We start from the raw sequence: 17,133 nt of genomic DNA on the forward strand, positions 1-17,133 counted from the left end.
AATAACATTAAAAGGTTAAAAATTTATTAATCTCATGTATTTATATAAAAAAAATTTATTAAAATTTTTTATAGCTGAATAAAATCTCAATTTAAAAAAATTTAAAATACCTTAAAGTTTTCTATTAAAATCTAGTGTTCATTGCAAGTTAATAAAAACATTAAAAACGTATTTATTATGTTACCTAAAAAAGTTAAAGAAAATATAAGTTACTTAAAAAAGATGATAAAAAAATGCTATCCTCAGTAACAATAATTACGGGTTGTAAAATCAATTATTAAAGGCCAAGGTAGGTTAATATATGTAACAACTAAACCATGTACATATAAATGCAGAAGATGTAGGCATCCAACTAAGCACAAGTCAATAACGCATCCACATAAGCAACAGCTAACAAAAAACAACCACATTCAATTAACACAAAACATGCGCTTACGTTTACCAATCAGCAATTCTCGCCAAGACGTGGTTCAAGTTTTAACTAAATTTAATTTAGCAAACGCAACTTTAAAATAAACAAAATTAACATTTTAAAAACCTTTGTATTTGAATCGTAATTAACTAAAAATCCATAATATTTTAATCAAAACTTTCCTTACACATTTACAAATGTTATATTTTTTAATACAACTAATTAAAACATACCTTTAATGTGTTAAATCCAATAATACATCCATTTTTTCTACAATAGCCAATTATTATAATAAAACTATTAATAACCTTAATTTTAACAATCCAATTTCATCCATATTTTAAAATTTAATCCATATTTTAGTTAGATAACTTCTATATACTCAATGGTTTAACATAATAGATATAACAAACTTAAAATAAACTGGTATAAATAAAACAACATATTAAACCATAAAACTATATTCTATTTTACACTATTCTTTTTCAAAATTTTCCCTATAAAACTAGTACAGTGCAAAACCATGCCTTTAATAAAACGTGCTACGAGTTAAAAAGTCTCGCCAGAAATTTGTAATCAACGTTCTCTCTTTACTTCTCAAGCTAAAAGCTCTTGTTAAATTTGTTATTTAAAATAACTTGTCCTCGATGTAAAATTCAATTATAACCGGCCGGTATATCGAGTATGTCAAAATACTTTAGTGAGTTTTATATAAAATTGACCTAATAATATTGTATACTGTATTAAGTCATATAATTTTCGGTTAAATTTTGGTTTCAGGCAAGTGTCAAATTTTGGTAAATTAGGCTTTGTCATTTAAATTAATTTTTATGTTAACAACGTACATTTTTTTCGTTAAAAGATTTCATATACACAAAGGAATAAAAAAGTTTAAGTAAGCCAAAGAAAAATTTCTTAGACTTATCTCGCTTTTTTTCGAAAATAGGTTGTATATATTTAAATCTCTACCCGATAATTAAAAAAACTAAAAAGGATTTAAAAAAGAAAAAAAGGAAAGTTTCATTGCTGTGATTAAAAAATTAGGCCATCTTTGAAAATCTTTTACAGTTGCATTTTTTTAAAGACAAAAAATGTTATATTACTAAGGTTAGCGTGGTGAAACACTTGGCTTTACCACATAATGTCTTGGGTTCAATTACCACTGCTTTCATGCTGTAGTGCGCTTTGTAAATTGTTAAAAAGAACTTAAACTTCTGCTATCCCTAAATCCCATTAGCAGTGAATAACAAATGTTACTTTATTTTTAGGCCATAAATTTCACCTCTCGTCCTAACAAATTAATACAAAAAAGACAATAAACAAGCAGTAACCATAAAGAATCAATATAAACCTGTAATATTTGTTACCAGAATATTATAATCTAACCAAAGCCATCTGTTTAAACAGTACTAGGCAAGCTCCCATAAAATCGAGTAAACGATGATCGTCAGTTATTGGCATTCGTCAATATTTGCATTTCCTTCATAACGACTCAGGCCTGGCCCGAAAACACTGTGAAAACCAAAAATAAACAATGGAGAAACTTGTAGAATAGACTAACATCAAGTATCTATCAAGCTTATACCTTTGCTATGTAACTGGGTCAGGCCTTTGTATAACAACAGAGCAAGCCAAAATTTGCGACTCGTAAAACAGTATACTTATCGTGTAACAACACGTCACAAATAATAATAAAATAAACAACAACAATAAAATAATAATAATGAATTAAAATAACAAATTTCAGCATTAAAACCATGCACCAATGGGATGGATAGTTTAGGAATGCTAAAACGTATAAAAAATGTATTTTTTTAAATATATAAAATGCATCTTAAAAAACATTTTAACTCGAAACGACACTGTCGTTCATGTTGTACTATTGTTAAGATGACAGCTTTTTTAGACAAACTATTAAGTCGGTATATTGTGTATAAAAATATAGAGAAATGAAAAATTGATAAAATTATTAAAAAAATTCTTTTTCGTAGCAGCGCATCAAACTGTTATTTTTTTAACATCATCAAGAAATATCAAAAATAAACCTAAGCCAAAAAGCTCCATCGACCGAATTATGCTTAAATATTAACAAAATTCAAGTACAGTATATAAACGAACGCCAAATAAAAATTTTCGATTTTTTTTAAAGTACCACCAATCAAAAAAAACTTTGTTAAATATTTTTTATTTTAAACTTTATTTGTAAATTTGAGATAAAATATTATTGGCTTGATAATGTGTTGATGGGCCTTCAGAACCAGTAGAGAGAAAACTCTATGGCTGCAAAAAGAAAAAAAACAGTTATCAACAATTTAAACAAATGACTGAACAACTGACCACTTAAAAAACAATAAGTAACAAGTAGTCCATAGATTAAATTACATCACAGAGTTTAATTTGTTTTGACAAAAAGTTGTTAAAGATAGGTTTAAAAAAACAGTTTTTTATAGTAAACAAACAAGCAGTATGTTAGGAATTATAGTTTTTTATAAAAAAATTTTGGTTTACGCATAGTTAAAACACTAAAAATTTTGTTTTTCTAAATGTGGAGTCTTGAGTTTGATTCCCATTCTCACCGCTGCTGTTTTGAGACACCCTTACAGAAAAGGTACGTATATATATCAAAAGTACACCAAACTGGCAAAGACAACTCAAAACCAGGGCTTTACTAACAAAGTTTTAAATTCAAAATTTAATTTTAAAATAAATTTACCTTATTTTGAGGGCCTTTGTTTTGTACAGGCAAATAAAGTTTGAATTCAGCTGGAAGCTCGTCTTCAGAGTACAATCGATCGGAGAAATAAACTCGTCGGATTCGGCAATTTGCATGAATCTAAAACAAAAGTGATTAAGATATTAATAAGTGTTTAAAAAACAATGCTTTTGTTATATTATATTCTAAAATCGCCTTACTACAGCAAATTGTAGGTTTACAAGTTAGCACTTAGAAGTAATGCCTCCACAAAAAGTTATCTTAGTATCAGTTATTTTGAATATCTGGTTATCTTAATAAAGCAGCCAACATCACAGGTTTAATATGGAATGCCTATTTACTATCTAGAAGTTATATATTTGATTTAAACATCTTTGGTTTATATGGTATGTCGTTTTTCTTTAATTGGGCAAATTAATTTAAGTGGTTGTATATACTAATATTACTTTAAAAAAATGTGGTATTTACTACCTACACTATTTTGCCTTTCTTACCTGTACTCGTAAGGTTTCAATATAATTTGTTCCATACGCTCTTCTCGTGAAATCAGAAAGGTTAAATTGAATCTGATTCCAGCCGTCGTCCAGTCTCATTGGCATGGTACAAATAAATGGTTTAACTCGAGTTGTGCTCTGGTAGTTGGAGGCACGGAACCGTCTGCGGACGTTCTTGTCATCAAGGACCTATGTAAAATTAAAAAATATTTGTCAAAATTCATTTAAAAAATTTACCAAATTATTTTGTAAACATTTCTTTTCTTTACATATTATGAACATTTTTATTGAAGTAATTCTATTTAGTAAAAAAATGCAAATAACTTGATAGCATTTTGGGAGTTGTTTGTAACTGATAGGATATATTTAAAATCCAGACGATATAAAAAATAATAAAAAGTTTGTATGCAAATTGAGTTCTTTATTTTACAAGTTGGAAAACCCAAGAAACCCTAATTTGTTTTAAGAAAGCGAAGTGTCTGCTTATTTCCATGTAAGCGCCCTATACTTAAAGTTAATTTTCAACAAACAAATTTATTTTGAATTAAAAGGAGATAAATTCATTGCAAATTTTTCTACAATTTATTTCAACCATTTACCATTCTTTAAATACATACCAACCATTTAATAAATAAACCAAGAACAAATACAAGCAAATATCAAATCTATAACATCGAATAATAATTACTAAATTTAGGCAAAATTACGTTTAAATACACACCTGTACTTCAAAGGTGAAATACTTCTTCAAATTCTTAATAATCATAACTAGAAAAGGAAGTTTGATTCCTAAGGTTTTGTTGGTGTCAGCTGGGCATGTAATGTACGTCGTACTGACATTGGTACCTTCAATTTCTAAAACTAGCGACTGAATGTCGTTGTCTGTTATTCTTTTAATGTGTCCATTACGTACCTGTAAGCATAGAATAATTAAAACCGCTTTAACATAGAGTCGTATACAATATAAATCAAATTTACATTAACAGGTTTAAAATTAATCCCTATTTGTATTCATAAGTTATGGACGGTATATGTTAACTATAGTTTTAATTAATAAAATTGTGATGTTGACATTGACCCAAAACTAGCATATATTATAATTAATAAGCAGGCAAACATTATGTATAGATTTTAAATTATACAGACTTGAATTTTAAAAATTAAAGCTAGAATCTGACCTCATTATATAAGTTATTATTTAATAATTTACCTTTTTATCCCAAATCTGTAAAGGTTTGCTTCCAATGCTGTATAAGATGGACAGAAATCCACTTTGAAAAGTATTTTTAAACATTCTTTATTATTTGAATTATACAGCGGCCTATCTTGCAATTTTTCTGCTAAATACGCTCGTCTTATTACTGTCTTCAAATCAAATTAAACTGAATGCGGCAAAACGAATCAGATCAAACTATAATACATGAAAACCCAAGTACTTTAGCCTGACTTCGATAACTCGTAGTTACCGTTCACGTTTCTATGAGAGAATTGGTTGTCAAGTAGTAGAAAAAATTGACAGTTACTAGGCAAGTGGCCGTAACGACCGCATATTCATCCGCCGCTAACGTATTTTCGTAAAAATTAACTGATTTAAACCGATTTTTGAATTATATTTATAATAAATTATTTAATTAATAAATTTTCATTAATATTTTAAACCTTAAACCTGTTAAAAATGGGTTAAAATGTACGCGATTCCAATAACAGGGAATGGTAATCGGCCAAGCGTAAATGTGGTCGTTAAGGACAACAAGGTGAGATTGGTTAGAAAGAAACAATCGGAGAGACAAAGCGAAGACGAAAACGAGCCGCCGTAATGACGTTGCTAAGCTACTAAAGGTGCGCGAAAAGCAAATGCCATGAAAAATGATAGCGTTCTCACACATTTCGTTGTTTACCAACTTTGACATTATTGGTGTGGTGCCATAGGCCACCAATAATTGATCACACGCAGCTTATCAGAGATTACATCGCTAATAGATACTAATAGCTCTTAGCAGTTGCCAGGGTTTTAGTATTTAATTTATTATAGTATTACATTACTATTGGTAGTTTATAAAGTATAAGTTATTAGGTTAAGAAGCTTAATCTAAATTTGATTATTACGAGTTTCAATTTATTACAAACTAAACATTGTTTCTTTGAATTGTTTAGGTTTATTCAGGTAATGTACTGTTTATAAATGTATATTTATATATTTATTAAAGTAAATTAGTGAATACTAGCCTTGTGGTTTTAATATATTTATCTTTTTCATTTAACTAATATTAGCCTTAAAAGTCAATAAAAAATTCTAATGAAGTTACATTTTCTATTTTTCACACAACAGTTACGTTTCCTCTTTTTTAAATCGTATTTGAATTGTAGTTAAAAAATGAAAATAAATTTAATTAAGTTATAATTGTAATTTTAATAGCATTTTAGTAGAACAAGCAGGCAAATAAATAATGGATTTGAGGTTTGGTGATTATACGATGATATGCTGTTAAATCATGTTTAAGTATTAAAAATAAAATTATAAATAAATATTTATTAAATAGGTTTTATTAATTGTATATATACTTCTTTTTTGTTTTTATTTTAATTGTGTAAAAAAATCAAATAAATAAAATGCGATATATTGAAATTTTAGTATTTTATTAGTACAAACAAGCAGGCTAAGGAGGTATTTAAAATCTGTCCTATATCATAACGTATACTTTAACGTATAGGTTTGATTCTGTCAAAATTTTTTTAGCATAAATTCCTAAAACCTAAAGTGTGTCTTCATTAAAGCCTACAGGGTTAGACACATAATTTTTGCTGACTCATGGGGCGGAGGTACTTTCAAAAACTCTTTTTCTCCAGTGACGTCATCAACATACTCGTCATACCTGACCGATTTCACAGTCACAAATCCTTGTTTTTCGTTGATCTTTTGAGTAAATTTTGAGGTGGACGTTGAAACTAAAAACTTGCAATCATTCTGTCTGGATATTTCAAACAGTCTAAAAACCATTTGTTTAATTAAAACTAGAAATTTATAAAGCAGACTATAACCTTATTATGTTAGCACCCTACTTAGGGCGTTACAGCCAAAAAATACGGGGGGGGGGGGCACCCAGGACCCCATAAAGGACATCTCTACATATATCACGTTTTTTCAACTTACCGTTTACGCAATTCCCCCATTATTCCTAACCTTGCGAACTTGCTTTCAATTGTGCTTACATTTATAAACATAAATTTGTGATTACCGATAATCGTGTTTGGAATACAGCTTTCAATCTTGTTCAAAAACTGTTCAATAAATAATTGTAAATTAACTAATTTACAATAATAACCGTTGGGTATACAAAAATAAGTTATTGGTAAGCATTTACCCTATGTATTTTTGCTACTTTGTTTGATAATATGTTGAGGTCGAGAGGTTTGTTTGTAGATGTTGAAAATAAGCACAATATCACACCGATTAGTTTTTGAGGGTCGTGTTCGTAGACACCAAGGCTTGCATTACTTGGAAGGGTGTTCTGAAAGCAACAATATGAGATTATTCACTAATATTATACCTTGGCCTGTATTTTTTAAAAGAAACTATCCAGAATTTAATACTCTTGTACTAAATAACAATAGGAAAAATACATATTAATAAATAGACTACTATGTCCACAATGCGCACAGTGTATACAATGTCCACTATAGGTTTTTATAACAACTTACATTAAGCGTGTGCAAAAAAACTTCGTCTCCAGAGTCACCAGGCTTGAGGTTTTGAGATTGATTTAAAGGTTCCCCGGCTACGAAATTGGTTAATATCAACTGTAACACTTGTGCCCGATCTTCATTTATCAAAACTCTAAACCTAAACTTTCTGCCGTCCTTTGCAGTTATTTCGTTGTTCATTGTAAACGCTATCCGATATAACAATAGCCTGACGACACTTTAAAAGCTAACTCAAGCCTTTTAATGTTTATATAAGACTGATTGGTCAAAAAAACGTAAATTAGTAACTAATAAATAAGTTATAAATAATTAACTTGGCCCTAATCGCCGTGACCTAATTTCTACTATAACAATCCTTTGGGCATTGAACCGTATTACTATCAGACAAACAAACTTTAGGCTGTCTTTTTTTGTCTAAACTTACCACCCTTAATGTAAAGGTGCGTAAAAAGCCCTATATTTTGATATAACATGTTAGTTAGGCTATTATTCAGCAAGGGATTATGACATTATAACATATCTAATTACTTTAAAATAGTTTTAATTTTTCAAACATCTTATTCTGCTGCTGACCTTTTAAAAGGTACCACCTACTGTTTAACTAATTTTTCCCTTTTAAAACGGTAGGTTATAAATAAAAGAATATCTTACGTTTGCAATGCATAAATAGTGGTCTACCTGCCTTTTTTACAAGCTCTTGCTAAGTAACAGGCCCATTAAACATACAGAAAAATTAATGCCTTTCATTAACGATAAGGGGGGTTTAAAATTAAAAAATACCCTGTACATTCAAGTATAGTCAATATTATTGATATTCTTCTGTAATCAATAACCTATTCCTTAATCAATAAAAAACAAAACAGACCAGCCTTTTTTGTCCTTTATCTTTAAGGAAAACTTCTAAAATTTATGTAAAATATTTTTTCATTTGTGATCTCTTCGAGTAAGACTTTATTATTTCTACAATAAATAAACAAACAAAAGCATGCACGGCGCGGAGCTTTAGCATGCACGGACGAGCGAAAATAAATAGAAAACGCCCTGGGCTTGAAGCAAATTCACTAACTAGACGTAGAGAAAATTAGCAGAATTCGTTGAAAATGGCGGCATTGAAATGCAGTCCTTAAACAGGTAAAGCTTGGTACGACAAAATGTGGTAGTTTTTATTAGATAGATTAGCTAAGGAGAACACTGTGATTTTAAAGTGCGATTAGTGGTAACACTAAACGCTGGAACAGAAAATAGAAAAGTGGAAAACTCGGAATTAAAATGACAAAAATATCAGAAACAGAGTTTAATTGTTAACTCTTATCCAACCTTTTAGTTAAGAGTAACTGTAATCTAATTTTTCTTGGCATTTTTCTTCGTCTTCGAGTTTTCCGCTTTTTCTACCTCCCATTTTTCCGCGTTTTTTTTCCATTCGCTGTTATAATTTACCCAAGATAAATAAATTTTAAAGAAAGCAGGCAACATACAAAGAACAATAGTGAAAGAACAAAAAAAAATCACAAAAACGGCTGATAGCTGTGTAGACATGCTTACAATTCGTTATTTCTAAAAACAACAAAAACTAAATATTTTGTTTTTGAAATGACAAACAATTCGAAAAAACACGATTGCAAATTTCGAAAATTGAAGGGCCTAACTGGACAACCACAAAGAGTAAAACTGTAGCAATTCAGAAATATTTAGGGTTCGTTATTCCATGTAAATCCACCAATCCTTATCGTATCCTTCGTGCACGTGGCTAAGCAAAACGCTGCGTCGCGAATCACAATATCTACGAACATTTTTTTGGTTTATTCAATTACTTACATTATTAGCTTATCCTTAACATGGGTGTGCCAGCATCAGTTGCCTGTGGTAGTTTGGGATATTAGAGATTATAATTCCCCAATAATTTTTACTGATGATTAGGCTCAGAAGAAGTTTATACTGTTTATAGCGCCTTACTCAAGGGCGCTACAGCATGAGAGCAGTGGGGATTAAACCCACGACCTTATGTGTGGTGTAACAAGTGATCTTACCACTACACCACGCTGCCGGTGTTCACTTGTTTTGACAATTGTGTTTTTTTGTGGTATATGTGCAAACACATTGTGTTGGTGTTTTAAACGTGGTATTTATACCATACTTTAGCAAGTAACAAAATAAGTGAATGTGGGTACCTGTATTTGTCTTGTACTTTCTGTTTGATTTCCCGAAGTGAAGCAGTTGTGATATCGCGTTCGAGATACTCACTTAACGTTTCAGTTGCTTTCTCTACGTCAGCTTGATTGCCCTTATTTTAAAACAAAATAAATTAAAAAAACAGCGAGTAGCAACCCAACGAAAATACATAACAAGTTAGGATGGGTTAAACACCCTAAAAGTCACTCCAAAATAACCCTCTTTTAGGGCAGGTTATTAAATAGGACAAGTCATTGCCAAAGATAAAGGACCCCTAAAACTACGCCTGATTATGCTCTTACAAAGAAGGTCACCTACAAGTTGGGTTTGCAATCCAATGTCAAAGACCCATAAAAGTTCCACCAAAACAAACGAGTTTATGGCAAATAGTTCCATAAGAAGACCAAAGATCTCCAAAAATCCCCCAAAACAGGCCAATTTTGTGGGTAACCCCATATAAAGGATTATTTTCTAAAGTTAGGGGCCACAGAAAACCAACAAATGAACCCCTTTTGATCAGGTAACACAACAATTTTTAATAGTTAAGTTAGTATAACTAACTAATAATTTTGTCTGGTAATTAAGTTGCTACCTTGTTAAAATCAAATCGGTCTGTCATATCTACCTCGAAAATTATAGACTGATTGTTCCGTTCCAGAAAGAAAGCAAACACGTAAGTGTACATTAACGTCTGCCTGCACTGACATAAAACGTCAACAGCTTTCTGCAAGAATTGAACCTCGATCCAACTCATATTTAACTGCTGCATCTCCTCCATTTTTCGTTTTACACGAGCGTATAGCTAAAGTATTTTAACAGATTAATCATAGTAACAATAAATACAATAAAGCCTGCTGGCCTATGTATACATGTATATATGGATCGATTACCGTTGCTGCTATTTTAATCTAAGATAAATAAATACTTGAAAAAAAAAGTTCTGTAAAGAAAAACGATGTTAGTATATGCGTTTTTTGTTATATAAAAAAAATATAAAAACTTTCTTACTTTATGTTCGAATCTGAGGCTTTGTAAATGGTTCATGTAGCGATTACAATAAAACAAATATCTTTGCAACATTTCTCTTGACCTCTGCAAAAAAATACAATAGTAAAAAACACAAGGAAAAAAAATTTTTAAACGTTTTAAAATAAATCTTTTTTATTTTCTTTTTTTTTTTGTATGAAAAATTGGAAAAAATTTAGTTTTAAATTGTATCAAAACACTTACTACACTACATGAGGTAGTTGGTTGGATCCCCACTGCACTTATGTTATAGCACCTTTGAGTAAGGCGCTATAAATGGTATGAGCTTCTGCTGAGCCAGCACTTAATCAGCAGCTTAATTATTGGGCAATTATAATCAATAGTATCCAAAACTACCAAAGGCAACTCAAGACTGGGTCGGGATGAGAGTTGTAACTCTATGTTTAGGCCGCAAAGTCGACCTTCCCACATCGAGGATAAAATATAAAAAAAAGCTAAGCTAAGTCGGCATAACCTACCTCTTGTAAGTCCCTGGCCTTTTTGGCATCCACAGCATTGTACCGGTTACAGTTGTACCATGATGCTCCGTGTGGGTCCCAGGCACCTAGACATACCCAGCAAAACTCATGCTAAAATAATGTAAAATAGAAAAAAAAGTTTTAGAAAAAAAAATTACTCAATGAACAGAATATTTAAATTATTTTAATGAACAAAAAAAATATGTTTTTAATATTTTATAGCAATTTGAACACTAGATTTAATAAGTATAACCAATTTTAAATACCATAAACATAAACAAAAAAATTATCAGAAAACAATTCATAAAAATCTTAATAAAAAAAATGTAAGAATTTGCGTGTCAAAAAAAACAAGACTTTTTACCTTACAGACTTGGTTCCTACACACCATGTGGTTACAACCCCCATCTTTTTCGATGGTTACCTGGCACTTCGGACATTCCTTCGTGTTGGCCGAAATCCAATTTGAGGTCTCACTGTCATCATCGCATTTCTTTAACCACTTTTTTAATTGCTAAATTATAAAAAAATGAATTAAAAGTTTTGTTTTAATAAAAAATGTGCATTAGCTATCAGTAAATGTCGAGCTTAAGGGCGAATAGTGTGGCATTGGTGCAACATAAATCAGAAACCTTTTTAGCATTGATATCGATGCTGTATACCGCACTATTGTATCTATATTTATTAGAGTTAAGTGGACAATATATATAAGTAAGTATGTCTAATTTATAGGCCTCTGAAAATAGAAAAAAACCTTCTTTTGTGGTGTGCGGGTAAATAATCATGGGCAAATATTAGTTGGGTTGCATTTTACAACAATTAAAATGCACCATACAATAATAAAATTAGGCAAATGGGACGTTTTAAACTAGAAAATTGATTTTGAATTAATAATTACCGGACATAAAACAGGATCGTGCCAGGACTCGCTGCAGGCTAAACAAAACTCTCGTCCACAGTCACACTTGACTGGTTTTCGGTCCAGATACTCCACTTTAATCACGTGGTGGCAGTCTGGAGCAGGGCACCATTTCAGCAAAGAGTTACACTAAAAAAAAATTCATTTTCAATGTCAAATAAAAGAAGGTAAAATTCTATAGCCTGGCATAGTGTAATGGTTAAAAACACTTGGCTTAACTACATAAGGTCCTGGGTTCAATCCCAAATGCTTCCAAGCAGCCCCTTAAATAAAGTACTATAAATGGTATAACATTAAGTTGCCTTTGCAATTTTGAAAATTTTATTTGAAATAGTTAGGTCCATAAGCCTCTTACACAAAATTATTACATGGAAACTGTGGGAATCAAATACAGGACCCCGGGTTGTAAAGTCGAAAAGACTGTACACACTCGATTTCAAATATTTTTTGAAAAAAAAGTCTAGTTTTAAAATTGTCAGATAAAAAGTTACAAAACAACTTAGGTTTACCTCTACAAAACTGTTTGTAATAAGATGTTGATATTTCAGTCTTACATTCTGATCTGTGATTAAACCCCTGCAAAAAAACAGAATCCTTTTTACTTTTAGTTCCATGCGATAAAATACAAAGATTTTACACAATTATACATAAGTGTTTTTTAATACTTTATCCATCATGAATAACAAAAAGCTAAATTCATATTTAAATAATAGGGGGTTTTATGTTTAAAAGTTTGAAATGATTTTGTTAGTTAGATATATGGTTAATAACAAGATGGTATTAGTAGGAGCAGAACTAAAAACCTTGCATTTAAAAACCTTAAAGCAAGGGTGTGGTTCGAACCTAGGACCCTCTAATTACATTAACAATAAATGTCCAATAGCCTATCTAAATTATCATGCAATAATCATTACCAAAAACATTTTTTATAAAATGGAAAATATACAATTTGAATGTTTTTTATTATTATTATTGTCTTTACTTACATTACAATTTTGTCGTCTACAATAATATCGCACTCATATGATGGACAGGAAATAGTCTGTAACATAAATATATAACATTTTAAATATACTTTAGTTTAAATTAGCTATAGTTATTACAGATTTGAATTCAATTTTTTGTTGCATAAAAAATGTTGAGTTTTCTAAACTAAAAAGACAATTAAAAATACGAGAGTCAGTCTATTAAGATATTACAATGGCTGTTAGCAAAACGCAATAGGTTTGAGCCGCACCAATGTCACACTATACGCCCTTGACCCAGGCATTTACGGATAGCTTAAACACAGCACAACATAGAAAAATCTAACACCTTAGAGTGACATGGAAAAATATTAAGTAAAATGCTATAAACTCGGAACTAGACAGAGGTTACAAAAGTCACCCTTTAGGCCAAAAGGTTGCCCTTTTTGATAATAAATTTATATACAACAGAGCTCAATAAACACTTCAATTTATAGGACTACAAAATAAATAAATCTGCCTTTTATGGCAGATGGGTAAATCATTACATGCAAATATTAATTGTGAGTTGAGACCATTTTACTGACATTAAAATGCAGCCTGTAGGGTGGGACATTGACTTTAAAAAACTAAAAATTTACCTGTGACATTCCCTCATCCATTATCTTAGTGTATAAATATTGTGACCAGCAACCTTTGCAGAACATGTGACCACAATCTAACCCAGTCATAAACTGAAACAATAAAATTTTGTTACACATTTTTATATAAATGGTAGATTTAAAAATTAAAAGTTATACATTTGATTAGTTTAAAAAGTAAATTAAATTACCACTAGCTAAAAGTTTTAATTGATAAATTGTATATATCTAAAACTTTTTTATTATTTTTTCAAAAGAATTTGATAAACTGGTTAGGAATATAAGCCCAAAGTTTAAGCTTTTAAAATGCACAAATGCCACACTATTCACCCTTGAATTCAGTCTTTACAGATAGCTTAAACACGCCCTAACCAACACACCCTTACCCAACAAAATCCCTAAATAATATGAAAATAAAAATTAGACATTTCTGTAAGAAAAAATTAAAATTTTCTTACTGTTTCTGAATAGGAACTAAAACAAATTTCACAGAAATTGTTCTCAAGTCTTTTGCTGTCTTTTTTGTTCTGCAAAACAAGTTAAAAGCTAATTGATTACAGCATAAGCTAGGTAATTAGGCAATCATATAGAATATACATCTAAATGGATTTTAAGTGCTATCTAAAGTGCACAAAAGTGTATATAATGGTGGACAATATGTATATATGACTAGTGTATGTGCATTAAAAGGCCTTTATAATACAAAAAAACTGCCGCTTATGATGTGCGGGCAAATTATCCTGTCCTGACTAACTGTTAGTTATGAGATGCGACCATAGTACAAAAATTAAAATGCAGCCTATGTGGTGGGCAATCGACAAGTATTTTAAAAGCAACTTACTATTATCTTTTTGTTTTTAAAAGGTGAAATAACATGCGCTTCATCAAATATTTTTTCCTGGTTGCCCTCGTACAAATAATATTTTTCCAACAATAATTCTTTGTCCCAATTAAAGTGAGCAAGAAGTATCCGTAATGTTGTCAGCGGGATCTTAAATATTGTTTAGTACTAGTTAGAATTTTACTTAATTTAGATAAAAAATAGGTTTTAAACCGAGTATTTTTTAATTAGATGTGATTATTGTTATATTATTGAAAACCATTTAACGGAATAAAAAAAAAACAAAAAAGGTTTAGAGAAGGAGGGGACAATATATAGTTAGAGTAAAAAGGGGCTTTTATGATAATCTAAATGTTGGTAAAAAGTTCTTATTTTCAGTAATATGGTCATACCTTTGCAACCCTACTACAACATGCAATGTAATGGTAACCTGCCACTTTAAATTAACAGTATAAAAAAAGAGTATGTTACTGCAACACATTGGTATGCTACTACATTTATGTTGTTTGAATTAAAAATCAATACAATAGGATTAAATATCAAAATATTAAAAATAGACAAAAAAAATAAGTAAAAAAGGTTGTATAAGTAGCGTTTAACCAGCAAAACCATGACAAAATGCATTTTTACAAGTTTGTAATAAGTAAAAAAAAAAAAAATCAAACAAAAATACTCACGTTAACGATATCGTTCACCTCCTGGAGCATCTCAGTCATAAGCTCGACAATCTGTTCTGTCGAGAGACATTTAAACGGAAATACTTCTTCCTCCTCCACAACCTCCCGACTTCCTCCTGATCGGTCATCTCCAACATCCCCTAAAAGTTTGAAAAAATTTAAATAAGTGAAAACAAAATTTTATTTGCATTGGTATATACATTATTCAAAAACATAATAAAGAACTAGTTAGAAGGGGTCAAATTTTTATCACAAGAGGGGGTAAAAAGTTTTTATCTCATTGGGTATATCGATAAAAGCAAGGGTTTTAATTGTAAAAGATTGATAGAAGTTCTGTTATCTTACCCCAGTCTCATAAACTTTCATTTTAATGATCAGTCTTAAGATTTAGTTTTAATTTTAATTAGAGCCAATTTAAAAAAAAAACTTAGTTTAAATGGCACCTCACATAAAGATATTGTGACATAGCATTAGTGGAAATTAAACCCCCTTTGCCAGGACTACACAATTCATGGGTTTGTCTCAAATCTATCTAACATAAATTACAAACAAAATGGCATAAAACAAAGTAAATTTCACTAAACTAAGGGAAACTATATTCAATTAAGTTTGTATTTGTAATAGTGCCTTGAGCTTTAGGCACCCATGCTGCTTGTTTTTTTTTACTAAAAAATGTTATATAAAATAAAAAAATAAGTTGGTTTACCCAGATATCCTTCGTCCTCTTCATCTTCCTCATTTTGAATTACTTCATTATCCTCTTCCAGATCATATTCATAATCGTAACAATCTTCACCAGAGTCCATAACAACTTACAAAAACTTAAAATTAACAACCTAAAAATATGTTAAACTTGAAATTTTTTTATATGGTTTTTGGTCTTAATTATGTCTTAATTACACAGAACTTTTTTTTATTTTTTTTTGTATTTATTTGACCCAACCCAGTCTTAAGTTGCCTTTGTCAGTTTTAGATTATAGATTATAATTGCCCAATCATTAAACTGTTAATTGGTTATTGGCTCCGCACTTAGCAGGAGTTCATATCATTTATAGCTTTTTACTTTTTTAGCTTCGTATTTATAGGCACTACAACATGCTGACATAAAAGCAGTAAAGATTGAACCCATGCAGCGTTGTATATTAGTAAAAACACTTGCTACACCATACATGAGGTTGTGGGTTTAATCTCTACTGCTCTCATGCTGTAGCGCCCTTGTGAGTAAGGTGCTATAAACGGCATGAACTTCTGCTGAGCCAGCACTTAATCAGCAGCATAATTTTTGGGCAATTATAATCTATATGATATCCCAAACTACCACAGGCAACTCAAGACTAGGTTAGACTGTTAGAGTAACTGATGTTACTCTATGTTTAGGTCGTGCATTCAGCCTTTCCATATCAAGGATGAAGATATGAAAAAATACCCAAGACCTCAGTTTAGCGCAGTCCTTAAACAGTTAAAAGCAGAGGTGTTTATATTGCTGTACTGCTGAAGGTCTTTTCTAGAGACCCTTAATTTCTACACAAGACATAGAATTTCATATTACCAAGGTTAACAATTTAAAACACTGGTCTAATCAATACGCAGACATTAATAAATGAACGAGCAGACGAGCGAAGTAGATTATAGTTAATTACTTACATTTAATACCATTAAACGTGTTACTGCATTATAATAATCATTTAATCGCAAGGGAATATACACTACGCCGTTCTATCATTTCTGTTTCGTTAACCGTGACTCTGACTACATGTGACCTAAACAAAGAAAACATAACACGCTACGCTTACCTGGAAATCGCCGAGGGATTTATTATGTTATTGTTTTTATGACGTCATGTTCAACCAAATGACGTATTTTTGCTGACGACATTTGTCCTCATTGTTTTTAATAAAATTTTTACAATTTAAAAAATCTAAAAAATTAAATGACCATGGTTTGTTTTTCGATATCAATTTTTGAAACAATAAAACATTTTCAAGTGAAATGTTGCAGTGGGTAAAACATTTGGCTTTACAACATGAGGTGATAGGTTCGATCCCTACTGCTTTCATATCGTGACGACTTAAGTAGAGTGCTACCTACAAACAGT

At 30.5% G+C, this 17,133-nt stretch overlaps 3 protein-coding genes across 3 annotated transcripts; all 3 read right to left on the reverse strand.

Annotated features, from left to right (window-relative positions):
- Nucleotides 1-1,785: 1,785 nt before the first annotated feature.
- LOC145758935 (cilia- and flagella-associated protein 20) lies at nt 1,786-5,128 on the reverse strand. Its single transcript, XM_082572628.1, has 5 exons — nt 4,830-5,128; nt 4,341-4,532; nt 3,620-3,808; nt 3,126-3,245; nt 1,786-2,692 (listed from the first exon to the last, which is right to left on the reverse strand). The coding sequence occupies exons 1-5, from the start codon at nt 4,911-4,913 to the stop codon at nt 2,687-2,689; spliced, it is 591 nt and encodes a 196-aa protein (XP_082428754.1). The 5' UTR covers nt 4,914-5,128; the 3' UTR covers nt 1,786-2,686.
- A 1,267-nt stretch (nt 5,129-6,395) lies between these two features.
- On the reverse strand, nt 6,396-7,501 carry LOC145760161 (uncharacterized). The gene is made up of 4 exons (XM_082574039.1): nt 7,319-7,501; nt 6,982-7,128; nt 6,771-6,898; nt 6,396-6,606 (listed from the first exon to the last, which is right to left on the reverse strand). The coding sequence occupies exons 1-4, from the start codon at nt 7,499-7,501 to the stop codon at nt 6,396-6,398; spliced, it is 669 nt and encodes a 222-aa protein (XP_082430165.1).
- A 757-nt stretch (nt 7,502-8,258) lies between these two features.
- LOC145760504 (E3 ubiquitin-protein ligase arih1-like) lies at nt 8,259-15,876 on the reverse strand. Its single transcript, XM_082574410.1, has 14 exons — nt 15,745-15,876; nt 15,039-15,178; nt 14,362-14,511; nt 13,979-14,047; nt 13,521-13,613; nt 12,901-12,956; nt 12,424-12,490; nt 11,894-12,043; nt 11,360-11,509; nt 10,996-11,106; nt 10,499-10,582; nt 10,116-10,292; nt 9,490-9,602; nt 8,259-9,101 (listed from the first exon to the last, which is right to left on the reverse strand). The coding sequence occupies exons 1-14, from the start codon at nt 15,842-15,844 to the stop codon at nt 9,020-9,022; spliced, it is 1,542 nt and encodes a 513-aa protein (XP_082430536.1). The 5' UTR covers nt 15,845-15,876; the 3' UTR covers nt 8,259-9,019.
- Nucleotides 15,877-17,133: the final 1,257 nt, after the last annotated feature.

This window comes from Corella eumyota, chromosome 7 (genome assembly GCF_963082875.1).
Source record: "Corella eumyota chromosome 7, kaCorEumy4.1, whole genome shotgun sequence".
Lineage (NCBI taxonomy): Eukaryota > Metazoa > Chordata > Ascidiacea > Phlebobranchia > Corellidae > Corella > Corella eumyota.

Coding starts and splice junctions, on each gene's coding strand:
- LOC145758935 (XM_082572628.1), bottom strand. CDS start 4,913: ATGTTTAAAAATACTTTTCAAAGTGGATTTCTGTCCATCTTATACAGC. Junction 4,533..4,829: donor TACAGATTTGGGATAAAAAG/GTAAATTATTAA, acceptor CTATGCTTACAG/GTACGTAATGGACACATTAA. Junction 3,246..3,619: donor TTGAAACCTTACGAGTACAG/GTAAGAAAGGCA, acceptor CTTTTGTTTTAG/ATTCATGCAAATTGCCGAAT.
- LOC145760161 (XM_082574039.1), bottom strand. CDS start 7,501: ATGAACAACGAAATAACTGCAAAGGACGGCAGAAAGTTTAGGTTTAGA. Junction 6,899..6,981: donor AAGTAGCAAAAATACATAGG/GTAAATGCTTAC, acceptor TTTATTGAACAG/TTTTTGAACAAGATTGAAAG. Junction 6,607..6,770: donor ATGGGGGAATTGCGTAAACG/GTAAGTTGAAAA, acceptor AATGGTTTTTAG/ACTGTTTGAAATATCCAGAC.
- LOC145760504 (XM_082574410.1), bottom strand. CDS start 15,844: ATGGACTCTGGTGAAGATTGTTACGATTATGAATATGATCTGGAAGAG. Junction 12,491..12,900: donor GTAGACGACAAAATTGTAAT/GTAAGTAAAGAC, acceptor GTTTTTTTGCAG/GGGTTTAATCACAGATCAGA. Junction 12,044..12,423: donor TTACAAACAGTTTTGTAGAG/GTAAACCTAAGT, acceptor ATTTTTTTTTAG/TGTAACTCTTTGCTGAAATG.